This window comes from Festucalex cinctus, chromosome 13 (genome assembly GCF_051991245.1).
Source record: "Festucalex cinctus isolate MCC-2025b chromosome 13, RoL_Fcin_1.0, whole genome shotgun sequence".
In the NCBI taxonomy this organism is placed as follows: Eukaryota; Metazoa; Chordata; class Actinopteri; order Syngnathiformes; family Syngnathidae; genus Festucalex; species Festucalex cinctus.
Window position 1 is genome coordinate 18,087,863 of NC_135423.1, and position 17,905 is coordinate 18,105,767.

Here is a 17,905-nt window from a genome sequence, read left to right on the forward strand (position 1 = left end):
ATTCACAATTATCCTTTGAAGAGACATTTTCATTGACAACAATTCAAGCCAGGACCTTCCTCAAATGCCTCCTTGGATCGCTATTTTACCTTTTTTGCTGATGATACTGTTTGCTGGCCTCATCAGTGTCACTTTCACTGGGCCCAAGGTTGTACTATATTACAGCTGAGTAGAGTCAGCACCTTAAAGTCAAAGGCTTTGATTGCTCTCTCCAGATTTGGAGTGAGTTTCTGCCCCAAGTGACCGAGTTAATATCTCCAAATTGTCAGGCAAGGTGGCACATAAGACATTAAACAGCAGAAATGGGTTTCATATGTGGGCAGGTTGAGCTTTCGGGCGTACACGTCCGGTAGGAGCACAAAATAGAGGTGAGGTGGTTGAGTCATCTGATTAAGATGCCTTCTGTGTGCTACTTGGTTGAAGTGACAGGGCATGTCCATGTGTTTACAGGCCCTGCGGTTGCTCCACAACCCGTTGTGGGGATTATACAGCTCAAAAGGCCTGTAAAAACCTGAGGGTGATATTTGGGGGAGGGACATCTGGGCTTCCCTGACCCAGTCGTTTGCCACAGTTCTTGAAAAGCAAGGGATGGAGTGTCTTAATGCTCATTTATTTAATAGGCCAAACCAATAAAAAGTAATTTAGCAAGCACAAAGGAGCCAGAGATAGACACCGGGCTGCGTGGTCACATTTCACAGATCCTTGACAACAACTTGTTTTTCCACCAAAAGACTTGGATTAAAGAGTGTCATAGTGCACTTGAGCAAGGCACTGAATTCTAAAACGGGTTGGGAATGTAACATGGTCCATCTGGCACCTTCCACCTTAGCTCCATGCCCATATAACTCGTTTTTGTGGATTATACAAGTATATATGTACATGGAAATTGCATTTGATTTTTTTTATATATATATATATATTTCATTCATTTCATTTTCATTTGTTCATTTATTTCAAGCAATAATCAACATTAACAATATATCATTTTTTCTAGACAAATTTTTCTAAACCTAGTGGGAGGAAGAAAAACTTATTAAGTCTCACCCCCAATATCATTAGTATCAAAAACAAATTTAGCTACTTTCCTACAAACTTGCACTAACCAACAGCGGTTGTCATAATACTGAAAAATTGTGTGTTTACAAACATTATATATAACAATATATAATATTTCTGTTTGAGTACTCCTGAGAATCACGGGGAAAGGGAATCACATTAAAGTGTAATAATGGAAACCCTGAACAATCAATTGATCAAATAATCCATTATTCCTGATTTTTTTTCCCCCCCCAGCCTGACACCCCTCTGCCTGCGTCCCAAACCAACTGGGAGGCTGCCACCACATCGGTGAGTCTGACACGGTTTCTACTCCTGACTACAAAATTGAATAGACCTTCGCATTGGAATGTACCGGTAATTATAATTGTAACACAGAGAAAATGTTAGTCATCAATTTATTTATTTGAATTTCAATATTATACCCTAGAAATAAATAATACCTTGTATTTTAGCATCTAGTGTGTGTTATTGTAAACCATACTGTTTAAAACATACAATGTGTCACTCATCCAACCCCTGGCATATTGTATTGACAATTCTTAAGCAAAAAGAAATGTTTCATGGCCACATTAATAATTATTATGACATAATGCCCAATTGCATGGACCAAGGCACACCACATATTACATGCACACAGTCGATTCATGCATACACCATACTGTACATGAGGCTTGAGGTGTAAATGTCATGCTTTTATAGACTGTTTTTGTAAGTGCATGTAATGCAAGTAATTTTTGTTTGTCTCTGTGTACGCGCTCTGTGGTCAGTGACGTATGAAATCATAATAATTAGCGTGCATTGTTGCGTATGGCACTTTTTCTGCATGGCATGAACACGATCTGCACGTATAGGGGATGCATGTGCACAGTTTGCCCTAGTTTTTGTATTCAAAATGATGTAGGGAGCTTGTTACAGTCACTGTATATACATATTGAAAACTGTTACAGTTGACTGGACAAATAAACACATTTTTTTATTGCAGACACATGGCTTATTAAAAAGACATTAGAAGTACAAATGTTCTGTATTGTCTGCTCTTATAGTGTAAACTTTGGGTTGACAGTCATTTTTGTTCCATTAAAAATCAATTTCAAAATTATTCATCGACCTAGCGTACAAATAAAAATGAATAATTTGTTTTTTGCCTTTGATTCTTAGGATGGCAGTCTTGCGGGGCCAGCGGCAGTCACAGAGGTTCCTCTCTCGTTAGATGACCTGGATCGAACCATTGCTGCCTTTGACACTGTGGAACAGCTTCTGAGGTCGCTGAACCCAGACACTTGGAAGCAGGACCTGGACAGCATTTACACACAAACGCACATTCATTATAGATCCCGGGCTTATCATCTGGCAAGCAGGCACAACAAAGGTAGCTTCCATTTAAGATCAATGATTGTCACGTATCAATGAACAATTCATATTTATATATGTGGGGACAAATCCTGATCTTTCTTAACCTGTGAGTGCGCACAACGACACACAGCGAGATATTCATCAACAGGGTGTGGGGGTGGGCAAATATTTATCTCGACAGGGGGTCAAGAAAACCCTGTGGGGAAACCCTGTGATTAGTGGTTGTGTTTGTAGAAAGGCTTTACATATGCAACCACTCACACTTTGATGATGCTAGAAGGGTGTGTGATGTTTTTTTTTAAACTTTATTATGAATTCACATGTGTAACGGGATGTGTGGTGTTCCACAGGGTTCAATTCCGGGGTCTCTGCTCTTTTCTTTATATCTGATGCTCCTGGGTTTCATCTGAAGAAAACAGCGGTGGTTGTTTGAAAAGTGTTCTACAAACATAGGGTTGAGTTGAGTCAGCGTCCTAACTGCATGATTTGCAATGCCAAGTTGAGCAATTCTAGTCCAGCACAACTAGCCATGTAGCAAAACTAAAGGAACACTTCCTTAAGCTATAAGAACACAATACTTTCTGAATTCAACGTGACGAGACCCAGATTAATTTTATTGTTTGTTTGTTTGTTGAAAGTATAAACCAGCAACAGATACTGCAATTAAAATAAAAAGATTTAAAAGAAAATTATTTTTTTTTACATACACATACTGAGGACACAGGATCGAGTCCAGGCTTCGGCCTTCCTGGGTGGAGTTTGCATGTTCTCCCCGTGCCCGCGTGGGTCTTCTCCGGGTACTCCGGTCTCCTCCCACATTCCAAAGACATGCATGGCAGGTTAATTGGGAGCTCCAAATTGTGCTTGTGAGTATGAGTGGTTGTTCGTCTCTGTGTGCCCTGCGATTGGCTGGCAACCAGTTCAGGGTGTCCCAGCTGGGATAGGCTCCAGCACCCCTGTGACCCTTGTGAGGAAGAAGTGGTTGAGAAAATGGATGGATGGATAGCTTTTGTCAACAAAAACTGTCAACATTTTAGTCCAGTCTCAGTCAGGACAATCATTTTACCCTTTTAAATTTTTTTTGTCATCAGATAATATTGAACATTTTCATCTAATGTCTTCACATAAAATTTTCTCTCATCCCAGTCATCAGTTAGCGGTCGGATTAACATTATTGTTTTAACGATACGTTTTAAACAACCACCAACAAACTTTGTTAACTTATCACAATGTCTTTGTGGTGACACGCGACATCTCTGCAGTTCGATTAAAATCAAGCAGTCTGTTCCACTTTGGAATTTTCATGTATTATTTTATTTAATATATCGATTGACTATATTGTGAGCTCTGTCCACAACAAACGCTCACTCAAGAAATGTCAGTTGTCAGAACTCTTCAAACTGGTAGCAAATGCGAATAAATTTGACCGTATCTTTCCAACTCGAGATACCTGCAATACTTTCACTCTCAGGTGTTTGCTAAATGTTTGAGCTAGTCAGCAAATCCATATTAATCGAATGATGTGTATGTTCTGTTAGCTACCGATTGTCCCATGTGTTGTGGAAAACATATTGCGGTCCCTCGGAGGAGTATTCGCTGCAGCTCGTTGATACGACACACCACCTCACTCTAATTGGAAATTCAGCTTGTGCAGTGGAGCAGAAATGTGCCGCAGTCAGCAGCTTAGCTTTGTATTCATTAAGACACACACATCCTCACTCGCTCACATTCTCCTTTGTTCCCTGGACGACACCAAGCCAGATCATAATTACAACTGAACGAGTATTAATTCCAAGTTACTTAGGCTACATGTAGCCATAGCTAACTACGCCAACTATTCTGTCTGTGGCACTTTGAATAATACAAATAAATAGTGGTAGGCATACATGTGCTAACCGGTGACAAGCAAAAGGGTAAAAATGGCAAAGTTATATGAACTTGGTCTCAGGTCCATTCTATCATGTATGAATGGAAAAGATTCTAAACAGCTTGGTAGACCCAATAGTAATATTCCTCTGCTTTGTTTCTCCCCATTGTTGTTTGCCTTGATTTGTCATAAATAGAACCCTCCATGACAGACATTTTTCTTTGTGTCAGCAATTGCCTATTGATTATCTACAGCATTAAACGTTGCTCACACCTGTCAGCCTTTTCTCTCACGATTGTCCACATCCAAAATGCCATGAGACCAATAGAGTGCACACATGTTTTCAAGGCAGCTGATTCTTGTAATCTTGCAAATGACTAAATGTCTGCCATCAGTCGTGGAGTGGTTACAAAGCACTGTTGTTGTTTGTTTGATTGTTTTAGTAGCTACAGTAGAATGAAATTGTTTCATGATCATTTCACTTATTTGGAGCATCTGCTAAGCTACTATTCCTGTTTGCTATCTGCTTGAAATTCAGTCCATGAACTATAGTCAATCCGCTAAATGCTTTCTTTCTTTCTTCATCATTTCAATTGGGTACTTACATCCTGCCAAGACTTGATTTCAGTTACGTCACCCTCGTTAAAAGAAACCGTGACTAAATTATGCTGTAGTTTTGTACACAACTGTTGCAAAGCGAAAAGGGAATAAGCAATGGTTCAATCAGTCAGTCTAAAAATAGCTCATGTGCGTAATCACTACCCTTAGGGGTGACAGAAGGGTGATGATTACCCTGCTTACTTTGACCTTTGTCAAGAGGGCAGTCTAGCCCTGATTGCTGTTCTTTTTTTTCCCCCTCATGTCTTTTGTATTCCACAACAGTTACTCATGTGTTCCTGAGGCCATCATGCATTCTAACACTCATTTACGCTTAGATAAAGCATAGTCCACTCCTACTTAGGTTTGCCTGTGTATTCTAAAAATCCAAATTGTTGAATATTACGGATGACTGCTGCTTTTCTCAGTTGAATCTTGGTGTCCACATGACCCGGTAGATGAACATTTAGGTTTACGAACGATGTTTTTGACAGTTTTGGCATAATTTCAGTTGTGCTTTTTCATGTGCTTCATTGCAGGAATCTTTTATTTATTTATTTTTTTTGTAGCTTTTAGTATGAGACCTAATATCTTCCTACGAGCACTATTGGATTTCACTCAAGTGAATTATTGTTGGCGTGGGCGGGTAATAAGAGCCAAGCATGATCAAGGGTCATGTTCATGTTCGTGATGTAGTTATACAATTTCGTTTGGTGTAAACTTCCGTCAAAGAAAATTTATAGAGCATTTCTCTTCCTGACTGATTTACTAGCCAACACACCATGATATTTCTTTATTAGCGCGTTTCCACTTGAGTCTATAATGTACTGTATTTAGACTGATAAAACAAGGTAAACAAACAAACAAACAAACAAACAAACAAACAAACAAACAAAACCTTTGATTTGGGACTGGAATGGATTAATAGCTTTTTCATAATTTCAATGAAAAACATTACGTAATTGGAGCAAATTAAATTTGTGAAGCAAAGTTCCACTGTATTTCCATAATTCCTAAAGTGAAATTATGCTGCAGAAAAAGGTCTTCTTCCCTCAAATATGGCTTACCAGCATCGATTAAGATGAATACTAAAAGTAATGCATACAAACTGATGGGCAAAAGATGCAAAGTGTACAAACTGGCAGACTCCATCCCACTGTTCTCTCTCACTTTCCAGTCGACCTGAATCGCCTCTACGATGACGTAAAGCGATACAGCTGCACACCTCGCAACTACTCGGTCAACCTACGTGAGGAGCTTAGGGCCACCAACGCCGTCTTCTTCCCTCGGTGCATGCTGGTCAAGCGCTGCGGTGGCAACTGTGGATGCGGCACTAATAACTGGAACAACGGCTGCACCTGTCAGGCCTCTAAGACCACGCTCAAACTACATGAGGTGGGTCACATCATCAAGACATGGATTGCACACGCTCAGTAGAACACGACTTGACATGAGAACAAAGGGACAATTTGGTAGTTATTCATGTTTTTATTTTTCTATTAATTTTGCCATCATTTTTACAATAATTTATTAGAAAATTTATATTTTTATATCTTTGGTTATCTAACTCATTCCAAAAACATTTGTTTCTAAATTGTACATTTATTTCCATTTAAGTTACCAAATATAGCCTCCATACACTGGTCAAGCTCTTCAAATGTAGTGAAAACATAACCAAAGAGTCAGACTGCTTGTGCTCAACAGGTCCCAAATCAACAATTATTTAGCTACATACGAGTAGCATCTCACGCTTTCCTCCTCTCTTCATCTCTTTACTTTTCCAATTCTTCTCTGACCAACGCTAAAATCTTTTCCTTTTCTCTCTTGCCATGCCATCTCTTTCTTCCTCCACTCTCTCATTTTCTCTTTCTCTCTGTAATGTCTTACAATGAGACGGCAGATTTTGCTTCTAATTGTGTGTGTAGCTTTTACTTTTTATTGCGTTACTCATCTCCTTGTTTGAGTGCCGGGAAGTCCTGAAAATCATCAGCCTTCACGTTGTTCCACTGATGGGAATTAGAGAAAAACGTCCTTTCTGTTTAAAAGTGACTCCTGCAGCAAATATAAAGAAAATCACATGATTACTTTTGTTTTATTTTGAAGGCTAGACTGGTCTTCAGTTTCCCAATTCCCCACCGTAACTTTTCAAATGCTAGCCAATCACTAGAAAACATATTGATGTTATTCTCGTGTGCACCATTCAAATAAGAATGAATGTCACGTGACATCATCTAGCGCTTCAAATTAAAAACACCACACCACAACTTTCACCAACACATACATACATACATACATACATACATACATACACATACATATATATATATATATATATATATATATACTGTATGTATATATATATATATTAAACCCCAAAAAATTCTTCAAAAAATACTGAGAAACATTCAATATATGCTTTCATAAATAATTGGGGAAATGGAAAAAATCTATATTAAAATCTTGGGGGAAAAAAAGTAGTGACTATTCAAATCTACAGCTTTAGTTTGTATTTTTACTGTGAGTTAAATGTTAGCACAATGGGTTGTTGTCAGAAACAGTTTGTGGTTAGATGTTTTCTCTATCCTTAGAGTTTTACTTGTTTTAAATTCAGTTTTCAAGTGTATTGCCTCCTTTCATCTCAATTTGAAAAATACTTTCACATGTGTCAAAAATAAAGTGGGATTTATTTATTTATTTCAAAGAGCATTGCTGTTCTGTGTTTGAGCTATTTGTCTGATGAGTTAGAGTATCTTTCTGAAACATATACACAAATCTGAACTTTCAATTACTTTTACCACTAACGACCAAATCATGCAGCTTGAGCCAGGCCTACAGTTTGAAACACTGTCCAGAGGCATAACTAGACCTTCAGATCAGACACAATTTGTTGTGCCCATTTTTGTATGTTACTGGAGCATTACATTGCCATAATGTAAAAAATTGCCCATCCACCTACACATCTAATTCTTACGTCAAAAAAACCTCCCCATTCACATTCAGTATACACTGAATGCTGCCATCTGTCTGTCCAGTGAATACACAAACCATGCAATTTTGCGTTTTTATTCAAATACACACATAATGCAAACATTTTTCTGGCCATTTGCATATAACAGGCATGTCCATTTGTACTAACACATACAGTAATACAAACATTTGTCTGTGCATCCACATACACAAAAGTAAACATTTGCCTTCCCATTAACAAAAACGCATAATACAACATACTGTATGCCAGTGCACACACAGACAGACATGATGCAAGCATGGGTGAGGAATGGGAAAAGCGACAGAGGTTCAGACCTTAGGAATTACACAACTTAGGCCATGCAGGAAACATTTGGAAGTCCTGCACTGTCTCAATTGATTCTGCGCATCTCTTCCAGGTGCTCAAGTACGCCCCGGAGAGCACTCTGTTCCATCGCCATCGCAGGACAAGGGTGCGCTGGGTCATCGATGAGATCTTCCTCACGCACCACGACAAGTGTGAATGTGCCTGTCCCTCGCAGCCTCCCCGCTGAGACACAAACTCTCTTGAACTCTTGGACACTTTCTGCCAATTTGCCATGAACTTTTTTTTTTTTTATACAACCATCTATGAAGTAAATGCAGAGAAGAAATAATTTGGCGGATAATGCACAACCTGTAACATTACGTAACAGTAATAAATCCAGAGGAATAATCAATAGTCAAAACTGTAATGAACGATGCAAATACATTGATTGCAAGTGGATCTTCAGATGTCTTTTCTGCCACTGGCAAGGAACGTGTGAGGGACGGACGGGGGAACGTGATTCCAAGCTGAGGCTCATTGGAACCTAAAGACTAAAAAAGCTGTTATTTATAACACTGAATTCCCCACCCTTCTGATTTTCCACATAAAGCCCGTCTTTGTTTTGCACACATTCCTGTCTGCAAGAATTTCAGCATCCTTTTGTCCTTCATTCCGTCTGTGCCCTGTTCACTCCCCTTTGTTTCCCCCTCACTGTCTCTTCGAACACACACACGCAACCTATCACTCACTACTCAACACATCCGAGATGTCAGCACAGGCTACTGCACTCTGCCCAGTTTTGTGAGCGTTCCGGGCATTCCAGCCACTAACCAGGAAATCTGCTAACACCATCCTCCTCAGAGTGAAAAACATCCCAAGAAGAGAGAGAGAAAGACACAGAAAGGAAACCGGTCAGAGAGACCTGGCAGATGTTCGCAGATATTTCGTCATAACATACACTAGTGCATGAGCAACAGTGGGCCACTCCTTTGTTTCAATTTATAATAAATAAGAGGGAATCAAAATCCTGAATCTTAATTAATCATCCTTTAAAGACACTTTGAGGAAGGCTTTTTTCCTTTTCCAGCACAACAGTGATGAAGTAAAATGAATAAAGGCACGGATGAATGGATGTGATTTTTGCAATTTGGGATCACCCAGGTTATGTCTAACCTCTTCTACGTACATAATCGGGCCAAAATTCCAACAGATTAAAAGCTTAGAAAGTCTTCTCAGAAGAGTAGAAACTACACAGCTAGCTCGCTCGCTAGCTAGCTAGCCCTGACTTCAACAACATCGCATACCTTTGCAATTAAAGGGATATTTGACTCATTGAGCCATTTTTAACAGTAAGACGGTAATATTTTGTCTATAGTTAATGTGGTAACTTCATTATTATTATTTTTTCATTAGAAACAAATTTTGACATCACCTGTCACGGTTCATAGTTTGCTGACCAAACCCATTAAACATGTGAGTGGGGTACCCTCATAAAAAAATTGGCCCCACGACTTGGCAACCTTGATATAATTTGCCCTCATTGAGAACTATTGGGGAACCCTGGCCTAGTAAGGATTAAAGGGAGTGTAAACACTTTCTGCATTTGGAGTTGAATGAGAATATACACTGAATTCACACATCGCTTAAACCATTGATGAGCCAACTCCATATTTCACCTTCAACAAGCCTGCTCATGTTTGCATTTTTTATTTGTCAAGGATCAGTTTCTTCATACGCACACAACCCTGTAATTAGCATACACACTTATGCAAAGTAGAGTGATGCTATTTTTGTGAGTGAGTGTGTGTTGTAGATGTGTGAATGAGAAACTACTTTTGTCCAAGTGGTGGGGAAGATTCCCAACAGTCTCGAACCGGGCAGCCCGAACAACTTCTATTTTGACATGTGGCAATGTGCGAGACAATGTGCAAGTACACTGCTATTGTGTGTCTGTTGGCGTATCGCACAAAAACAACTTAGATGTGAGATTTAAATAACATAAGTCCTCTATTGTCTCGCAGCCATCGCCTCCCTTGCGTCTCGCCACCGCACGCTCGGACACACGTTGGATGTCTACAGAAAAAGATTTTCACACTCTGCTTTTGTTCTGAAGGCAGACAAGGACAATAATTGGACGCCGAGCTGACTCTTAAAGCCATCTGATTTATTCTGATTCCTTGTCGTGTCAAATGCTTGGGCAGCATTTTTACAAGGCAAAATTGATGGCGCGCAATCATTGTAAACAACGAATGCCTGCAGAAACAATAAGGAAAACAAATTCAATGAAAAAAAACAGATATTAAAAAAAATATATATATTGTGCGGTGCAATATGGTTCCCTTTTCTACCAAAGTGAAATCTGCTGAATCTGGCGGGCTACTGCCCTGACTTGACATTACCACAGGCACAGACACAGATAATCTCTTTATTCTACTAACCGAAGCAAATATGAATGCTCAGCTGCTTCCACATCTCTGTAGGCTATGTAGTGACCATTTCAATTTGTTGTATTTGCACACAAAGTTGACAAGTAAATGCTCTTGAAGCTTGAAAGTGGTTCAGGTCATGACATTTTGATAATGTTGAGTTTCTGCAAAGAAGGCCAATTCTAACAATATGTGTCTTTCAGTGTGACAGTGTTGTCAGCATATTCCAGTGTTGCACACACCAAAGTGGCTTTCAAGAAATAACAGAATCCAAAAGAACAACATTTAAAGCTACTTGGGCAACATTTTACATCACGTACACCACATAAGCTCCAGATTCACCCGGAACATTAGAAACTTAGTCTAGTTTTGCAGACTTAACATATTTTCTCAACAAAAAAAAAAGCACTACTTTTGCTGTCTTCGGAATATTATGACAAAAATGTAGGCTTTAATTTATTGTGTCTTCCTCAGTTGTTTTGTTTGGGGGGAAATCAGCTGGATGGTTTTGATAAATAAAGTATTTGCCGCATCAGTGAGTCTTGTAGTCTTTGCTGTGTGTTTGATCATGTGTAGAGTGTAACGCATTTGTGGCAGATGGAGTGATCTTCGAGACGAGGAGGAGATGAAGGAAGGGTAAGCGAGCAGAAGAAGAAGAAACCGCAGGGAGAAGGACTCGATGATGTCTTGTACATCTGTGTGTTTCAGTCGCCATGGAAACCGCATATGTGCTTTTGAGGCCAACATATCTGCAGTAAGGTCAGCAGAGTCAGCGCCACAGAAGTCAGATGGAAATTAATAGCTGCTTTGGCCCGAAGGAATGATTTAATTGTTGATTTTGTATTCAGTGATTGAGTGTGACGGCAGGCTGCGGTTAACCATTTGCTGCCTGTGTAGAAAGCGCTTTGATAAGATTTCATATATACTCACTTTGCTTACCGTGGAACCTCTGAGGTCACTCATAATCTGCCCTAGGGGACGAGAAACATTTTTTTTCCAATGGGAAATAATGGAGAAAGCATTAAACTAAGAGTCACCATCATAAAACCTCTGTTATTGCTTTATTCAGAACCTCAAAGCAGTTTCCATCTGAAGATGGTTATAAAATTATGCGGTGTTGATGGACTGTTGCCATTGATCATGCAGATCACAATCAAAATGATGAAATGTGTTTATTATCACAGTTACCTGAGTGGTCAAGTTAAAAAAAAAAATGTGCAGAATGGTTGGATTGTTTCCAAAGCAATCTTTACAGCCATTTCAGTCTCTTCAATGCTGTTATTTGGCATAATTGAAAATCAACTAGTACAAAATGCTCTGATATGAGATCATTGAGCTCTAAAATTGATTCTCAAATAAAAAAAAAATGTGACTTTTATTTCGACCGATACAAGTACTCAAACCTTGAGCAGACACCAATACCACTAGTGATTTTGATACATCAAATTTCCCTAAAAAAAAACAACAACAAAAAACATCAATGACAGGTAATTTTAAGCAAAGACCTTTATATGCTGAAATGATTTAAAACTATGGTACATGAACTTAATGGCATTATTTTATTCTTGCAAAATGGCCACAAGACAGCCAAGATCTACCGGTATACCGATGCTCGTATCGGTCGGCATCGCACCAATACTTTGAAATAAGGCGTTACCGATATCTGGTAACGGTACTCGTGAATCCTTATTTTTGAGACTTCAGTCATGTAGCTCATTAACAAGAACAGGCACAAGGCGGAAATTAACAAGAATTGAGATCTTATCTAAATGATTTGAGATTGTTGGGGGCTACATTTTCATCTGCCTCATTGTATAATGCACATTGGCATGCTTTGTTGCTCAGTAAAGCACTTATGTAATTAAATATTTTAATTGGAGTCACCCACTATTATAAAGCAGCAAGTGTCTTACTGCAACGCCAGTATTTCTACTTTTAAGATTCACTATAGCCACCTTATTTGCACAAAGTATCAGTATTAGATTGTTATCAGTGATACCAGTTGGAATTTTATTCACTTTCTAAATGCAGTTGGGTCAATATTTTCAAAAGGAATTTTTGTACATAGCGCAAAAAACAACCCACCCCCCCACAACTTTGACCCAACTGCTTATAGCATGCTGTATCGGATTGGAAAGAAAATCTGTGATTAAACTTACCATCTCATCTCGAGCACTTCCTTTTTTCTTCTATCACTCCTTTCTTGTCATTCTGATTCTGCCTCCTCTTCAATCATTTCAGACCTGTTGACTCCTTCCTGTCATCCTCTCGGTTGCGTGATGCGTTCAATGTCTATTTTATCAGGCCAAATCTCTCTGGTGCGCCACTGGAGGAACCAGGAAATGAAAGCCTGAAAGAATGAAGGAAGCAGCCGAATACTTTTATATTCAACCTTTGTCTCAATAGTCCCTCCATTTTTTTTCTTTTTATAATCCACTTTGTTATTGTTTTCTGATACCGTTGCTGTTGTGGTGTAAAAATTGAGTTAGGCTGATATTAAACTTCACTGTGCATCAGTAATTTAAGTGAATTTCATTTTGATGGATGGATGGATGGATGGATGGATAGATAGATAGATAGATAGATAGATAGATAGATAGATAGATAGATAGATAGATAGATAGATAGATAGATAGATAGATAGATAGATAGATAGATAGATAGATAGGGAAAATACTCCAAATATCAGAGAAACAAACAATTTGACGAATGCAGGGGCAACTTTGGGCAAGAGGCAGAGCACACTGGATACAAGAGCACCAATCAAAATGACATACCCACTACTTTAAAAAAAAAAAAATATTGTTAGGGTACCCGCAAAAAAACCCAAACAACAACAACAACAACAACAACAAAAACAACAACAAATAAGCACCGGGAGAACATCAGGAGGACCTTAGCCCACTACGTGCGAATATGTGCTAACTACAGTTTGTATTAGTTGAACAAATGTTTATCATTTGAAGTACTACATTTTGTGATATACAGCAAAAGGGTCAATAGTTACGCAACATTGTAAATACTACATACACAACGCTAAACACATTTTGCAATCTATTCCTCACTAACAGTGTAAATCATTGTATCACTGTATCATAGCTATAAATCTCTTTTTTTCAGCTAACAGGATGACAACCAATTTCAGTTTAAAATATATGATCTAAATTTTAGTGTTGGATGATTAGTAATGGAATAATTAAATTAAAAAAAAGACAACACTTCTAAACTATGCATATTACAAGTAAAAATAAAAAGAATGATGAGATTATGGCTGTTTACCGATACAGAATATCTGAGACGGCTCTGCTCTTCATCTCTCACATATCTGTAAATTGATATGCATTAGATGGGAATAGGAGAACACTGTCACACTACTTAGTTTAGGGCTGCCAATATCCACTGGAGAACATACATCACCTTAGAGAAGGTAGGTAGGTTGAAAACCCGACAGACCTTCTATTCTCAGTGGATGATGTGTGGAGGTGGATTTCATCTTGCAATGTCCATTTCCTTTAATCATATATGAAAATCTGAAAAGTTCATATTCCCACAAGCAGACGCACACGCACGCACACTGCATCCTTTCTGTCCCTCCTTATCTCCAGGCCCATCCTTGCCACGTCCACAAGCACTTCCACCCACCACCTCTTTCACACTACATTATAGAACAGCTTTCATTTAGGTATGAATATTAGATATTTCTTCTGAATTATGTAAAAAGACCATATGTGAGAAATCTGCCGACATCGGGGAAGGACAATCGTGGGTTTCCGCTTTTAAAGAATCAAATAAAGCTGACTTCTTCGATTCAAACTGTTCCATTAAATAAATGATTATACTTCAAGTGTAGTGGAAGCACTTATGCCTCTCTGAGCTCGCAACGGTTAGAAAGACTAATTTTATCCGTATTATGTTACTTTGAACAAAATACAAAAAAAAAAAGAAAACTGGTGAATCTGAGCAGCCGGCTGAAGATATGCTGCAAGTGTGTGAAACACTCTGAGGATGATGAAAGCTTGACATATGACTTCCAAAAGGCACACAAGAAGCAGGATTTTTCCTTCCAAGTTCCTAAAAAGTAAAGTTTGCTGAAATTAATTTCAACTGTGTCATAGCTTAAGTGAACAGGTGTAAGTCAACATGCAAAAGTGATCTGAGAGAACAGATACATGATGAGGAAGAGGGAGAAAGAAAGCAAGTACTGAGGCGCAGGAACTACTGTAATTTAATGGAAGCCGGGTGAGTGTGAATGTGTGTGTTTGAGTATTGAATGGTTCATTCAGCAGCAAAGGAACATCACATCACGGCACACTATTCATACAGACTATGACACGCACACGTGATACACTAAACACCAACATATAAAAGAAAGAAAATTAATACATTAATGTGAGTAAAGACTTCACATTTCCATTTATCTAGCTTTCCTTCCAAAGTGAGATGCTTCTGTTCGACGTCAGACATTTTGTAATCACTCCTCTTTGGGTCCAGAATCATTTTTATTGACCACATATGTTAAAAATACACAAGGAATTGTCTCAGTTAGTTCAAGCCACTCTTGTATTAGAGCAACAAGCAACAACAAGATGAACTTCTACGACATAACACATAAGTACAGATCGTTAAGCCATTAAGGATACCATTAGTGCGCTAGTACCGAACAATGACAGATGTGCAAACGAGTCGAGAGCAAAACAAAGTGACGAGTAGTGCCGTAATTATGATCCAATGACAATTGTGGAGATGATACAGAGTCATTGGGCACTTTACGTGTTCGGTAGTGTGGAATACTTAACAACAAAACAAGCAGTTGTCCAGATTTTGTCCTTCATTGCAGCAGCACCAAACCAGACTGTGATGGAGGAATGCCGGACGGATTCAATTAGAAGTTCCTCAACAACTCATGTGGTAGGCCTTGCTTCCTCAGCAGCCACACAGGAAGTACATCCTGTGCTGGGCCTTTTTCAAGATGGAGTTGATGCTGGTCTCCCACTTCAGCTCCTGAGCGACAGTAATTCCGAAGAACTTTAAGATCTCGAAATGCAGACTTGTCACCATTGCTGATGATTGTGGCGTTGTCTGCAAACTTCACTGCAATTGTTCGTGTAGTGGGAAAACAGCAGTGGTCTGGGGACGCATCCTTGAGGAGCTTCGACCCCAGGCCCAGCCTCACCTGCTGTGTCCTCCCTGTCAGGGAGTTGTAGATCCACTGGCAGATGGAAGGTGACACGCTGAGTTGGAGGAGCTTGGAGGAGATGAGATCAGTGTTGGACGCAGAGCTAAAGTCAACAAAGATGATTCTTAAGTAGGTCCCTACGTCTTTGAGGTGTTCCTAGAAGAACGACGTGATTGCTCAGTAGGAAAATTTATTTGGGTCCAGCAGGGGTGTTGCACTTAAGGAGAGATGTTAAGGATTTCATGACCGCAGATGAGATGTCAGGGTGACAGGCCTGTTGCCATTCAGTCCAAATATTGCAGATTTGTTTTGTAAACTGAGATATTGGTGGCACATGAGAAGCAGGAAAGGACTTCATCCAGCTTCATACAGTTCCGAAGATCTGTTGCAGAAGCTTCTGTTAGTTGGAGAGCCATCTCACGTCCTGTTCACTGCAGAAGCGGGAGTCAGGGGTGTGATAGAGGCCGTTGGTAGTATGTCAAAGTGTCCTGTTGAAATCTGCAGTAACGTAAGTCTGTTGTGTGCTGAAGAGTTGGATCCCAGATGCAGACACAAATAAGATTTTCTCCATTTATTCACAACGAGAGGCAGAAACTCAGAGACACTGTACACAGGACTGTTGGACAGGAAATAATAATCCGGCAAACCACACACAATTCCCAGACTTCACCCACAGACAGTGAATCGTAAAGGACTAAAGAACGACATCACATAGGTCCCGACATCACCTAAAGGATTAAAGGTTGACATCACGAACATCACGTTTTGTAAACAGACACTTGTTACATCAATACCGAAACAGACACATAACAGGTCATGAACTCTGGTACGACTCTGGCGCACATGATACAGGCTATGACAAAATCACTCTATATACTCCTGCTTCTACAGAACTTCGCCGCCCATATTATAACTCGACACCTCTGCATCTACCACATCACTCCTGCAGTAGCTCGACTGGTTCCCCATCCATTACTACATCCGATTTAAAATACTCACACTGACTTTTCAGGCCATCCTTAACCTTTTCACCACAGACACGCTCACGGTCAGCTCCATTACTTTACTGTCTCCTCTGTCCATGCCTATTTTATCATTATCATTATGGACTGTAAGGTGTCCATGAGTGCTCTGAAAGGCTCCCATTAACGACATTGGGTGTATTTCACAAAGCAGGTTCAACAAACTGTGAGATTAACCCTGAAATGAGTTGACATACCCTCAGATAGGAAATTCGTCGAGTCACCATGGCAACGGGGAAGCCGAGCGCTGGCGCCGCCCTCTGCTTCCGCGTTGTTTTTTTTGTTTTTTTCCCATTTAAACCGAAAATGTTAATGCGATCATTTGTCGAATTTGAACATGTCTTTATTAAAAAAAAATTTTTTTAAAAGTGCATCACCGCATCGATGTGGAATTTGAACACGCCTTTATAAAAACAAAACAAAAAAAACAAAAAAACAAAAAGAAAAAAAGTGCAACACCGCAGCGGCTCCCCATAGAGGAAGGCGGTGTGGGAGAACATTTGCTGCTCGGGTCAATGCATACATTTAAATGTATAGTCCTTTGCGATCACAATATTACAAGGGAAACCTGTTGAATGATAGCTCATAATTCATTTCATTTAGGTCCAATTCTGCGAGGGAGAAGCACACTTGATTTAAGATGAAATATAAAACACTTAGATGAATATAAAAACATTATTTAAATGGGTATGAGAAAAAAAATGGAGTGCAATACTGCTGCAATGTGAGCGCATATGACTACGTCTGGTAATGTTGCAAATGACGGATTAAGTTGTGTATGTAGAGGATGGACTGTGATGTGAAACTGTACCTCTCAAAAAGGTAACTGCGGAAATGCCAGATATACGCGGTCTGATAACATTCTCGCGACGAATATTTAATTCCCTGCTCAATTAAGCGGCACCTTCATCAATAGGTTCATTGTCAAAATGACATGCCATGTTTGTGACAAAAGTGGCCTTTACGCTATAGACTACAGACGTATTTACACAAAAAGTCGCCACAGCGGAGTGAATGAATGAGGAAATGAATTGTCGTGTGTGGCTCAAAGGAGGCGGGTACAGGGAAAAACTCGAGGTTCATTGTGACAAATCTGCTACCGACCAGGTTAGGTTGATGGACCATGTTACT

General features: G+C 39.4%; 2 protein-coding genes across 2 annotated transcripts in view; one reads left to right on the forward strand and one right to left on the reverse strand.

Moving 5' to 3' along the window:
* Positions 1-9,282, forward strand: part of pdgfd (platelet derived growth factor d) — a 44,689-nt gene extending 35,407 nt beyond the window's left edge. Inside the window, exons 4-7 of the mRNA XM_077540648.1 lie at positions 1,294-1,347; positions 2,218-2,428; positions 6,054-6,271; positions 8,263-9,282. Of these exons, the coding sequence (XP_077396774.1) occupies positions 1,294-1,347; positions 2,218-2,428; positions 6,054-6,271; positions 8,263-8,397 (618 nt within the window). The 3' untranslated portion in view covers positions 8,398-9,282. The remainder of the gene's footprint in view (positions 1-1,293; positions 1,348-2,217; positions 2,429-6,053; positions 6,272-8,262) is intronic.
* Positions 9,283-12,792: 3,510 nt separating this feature from the next.
* The window catches only part of dync2h1 (dynein cytoplasmic 2 heavy chain 1), a 99,831-nt gene continuing 94,718 nt past the window's right edge, over positions 12,793-17,905 (reverse strand). The window contains exon 97 of the mRNA XM_077540644.1: positions 12,793-12,926. The gene's annotated coding sequence lies outside the window, so the exon portion shown is untranslated. The remainder of the gene's footprint in view (positions 12,927-17,905) is intronic.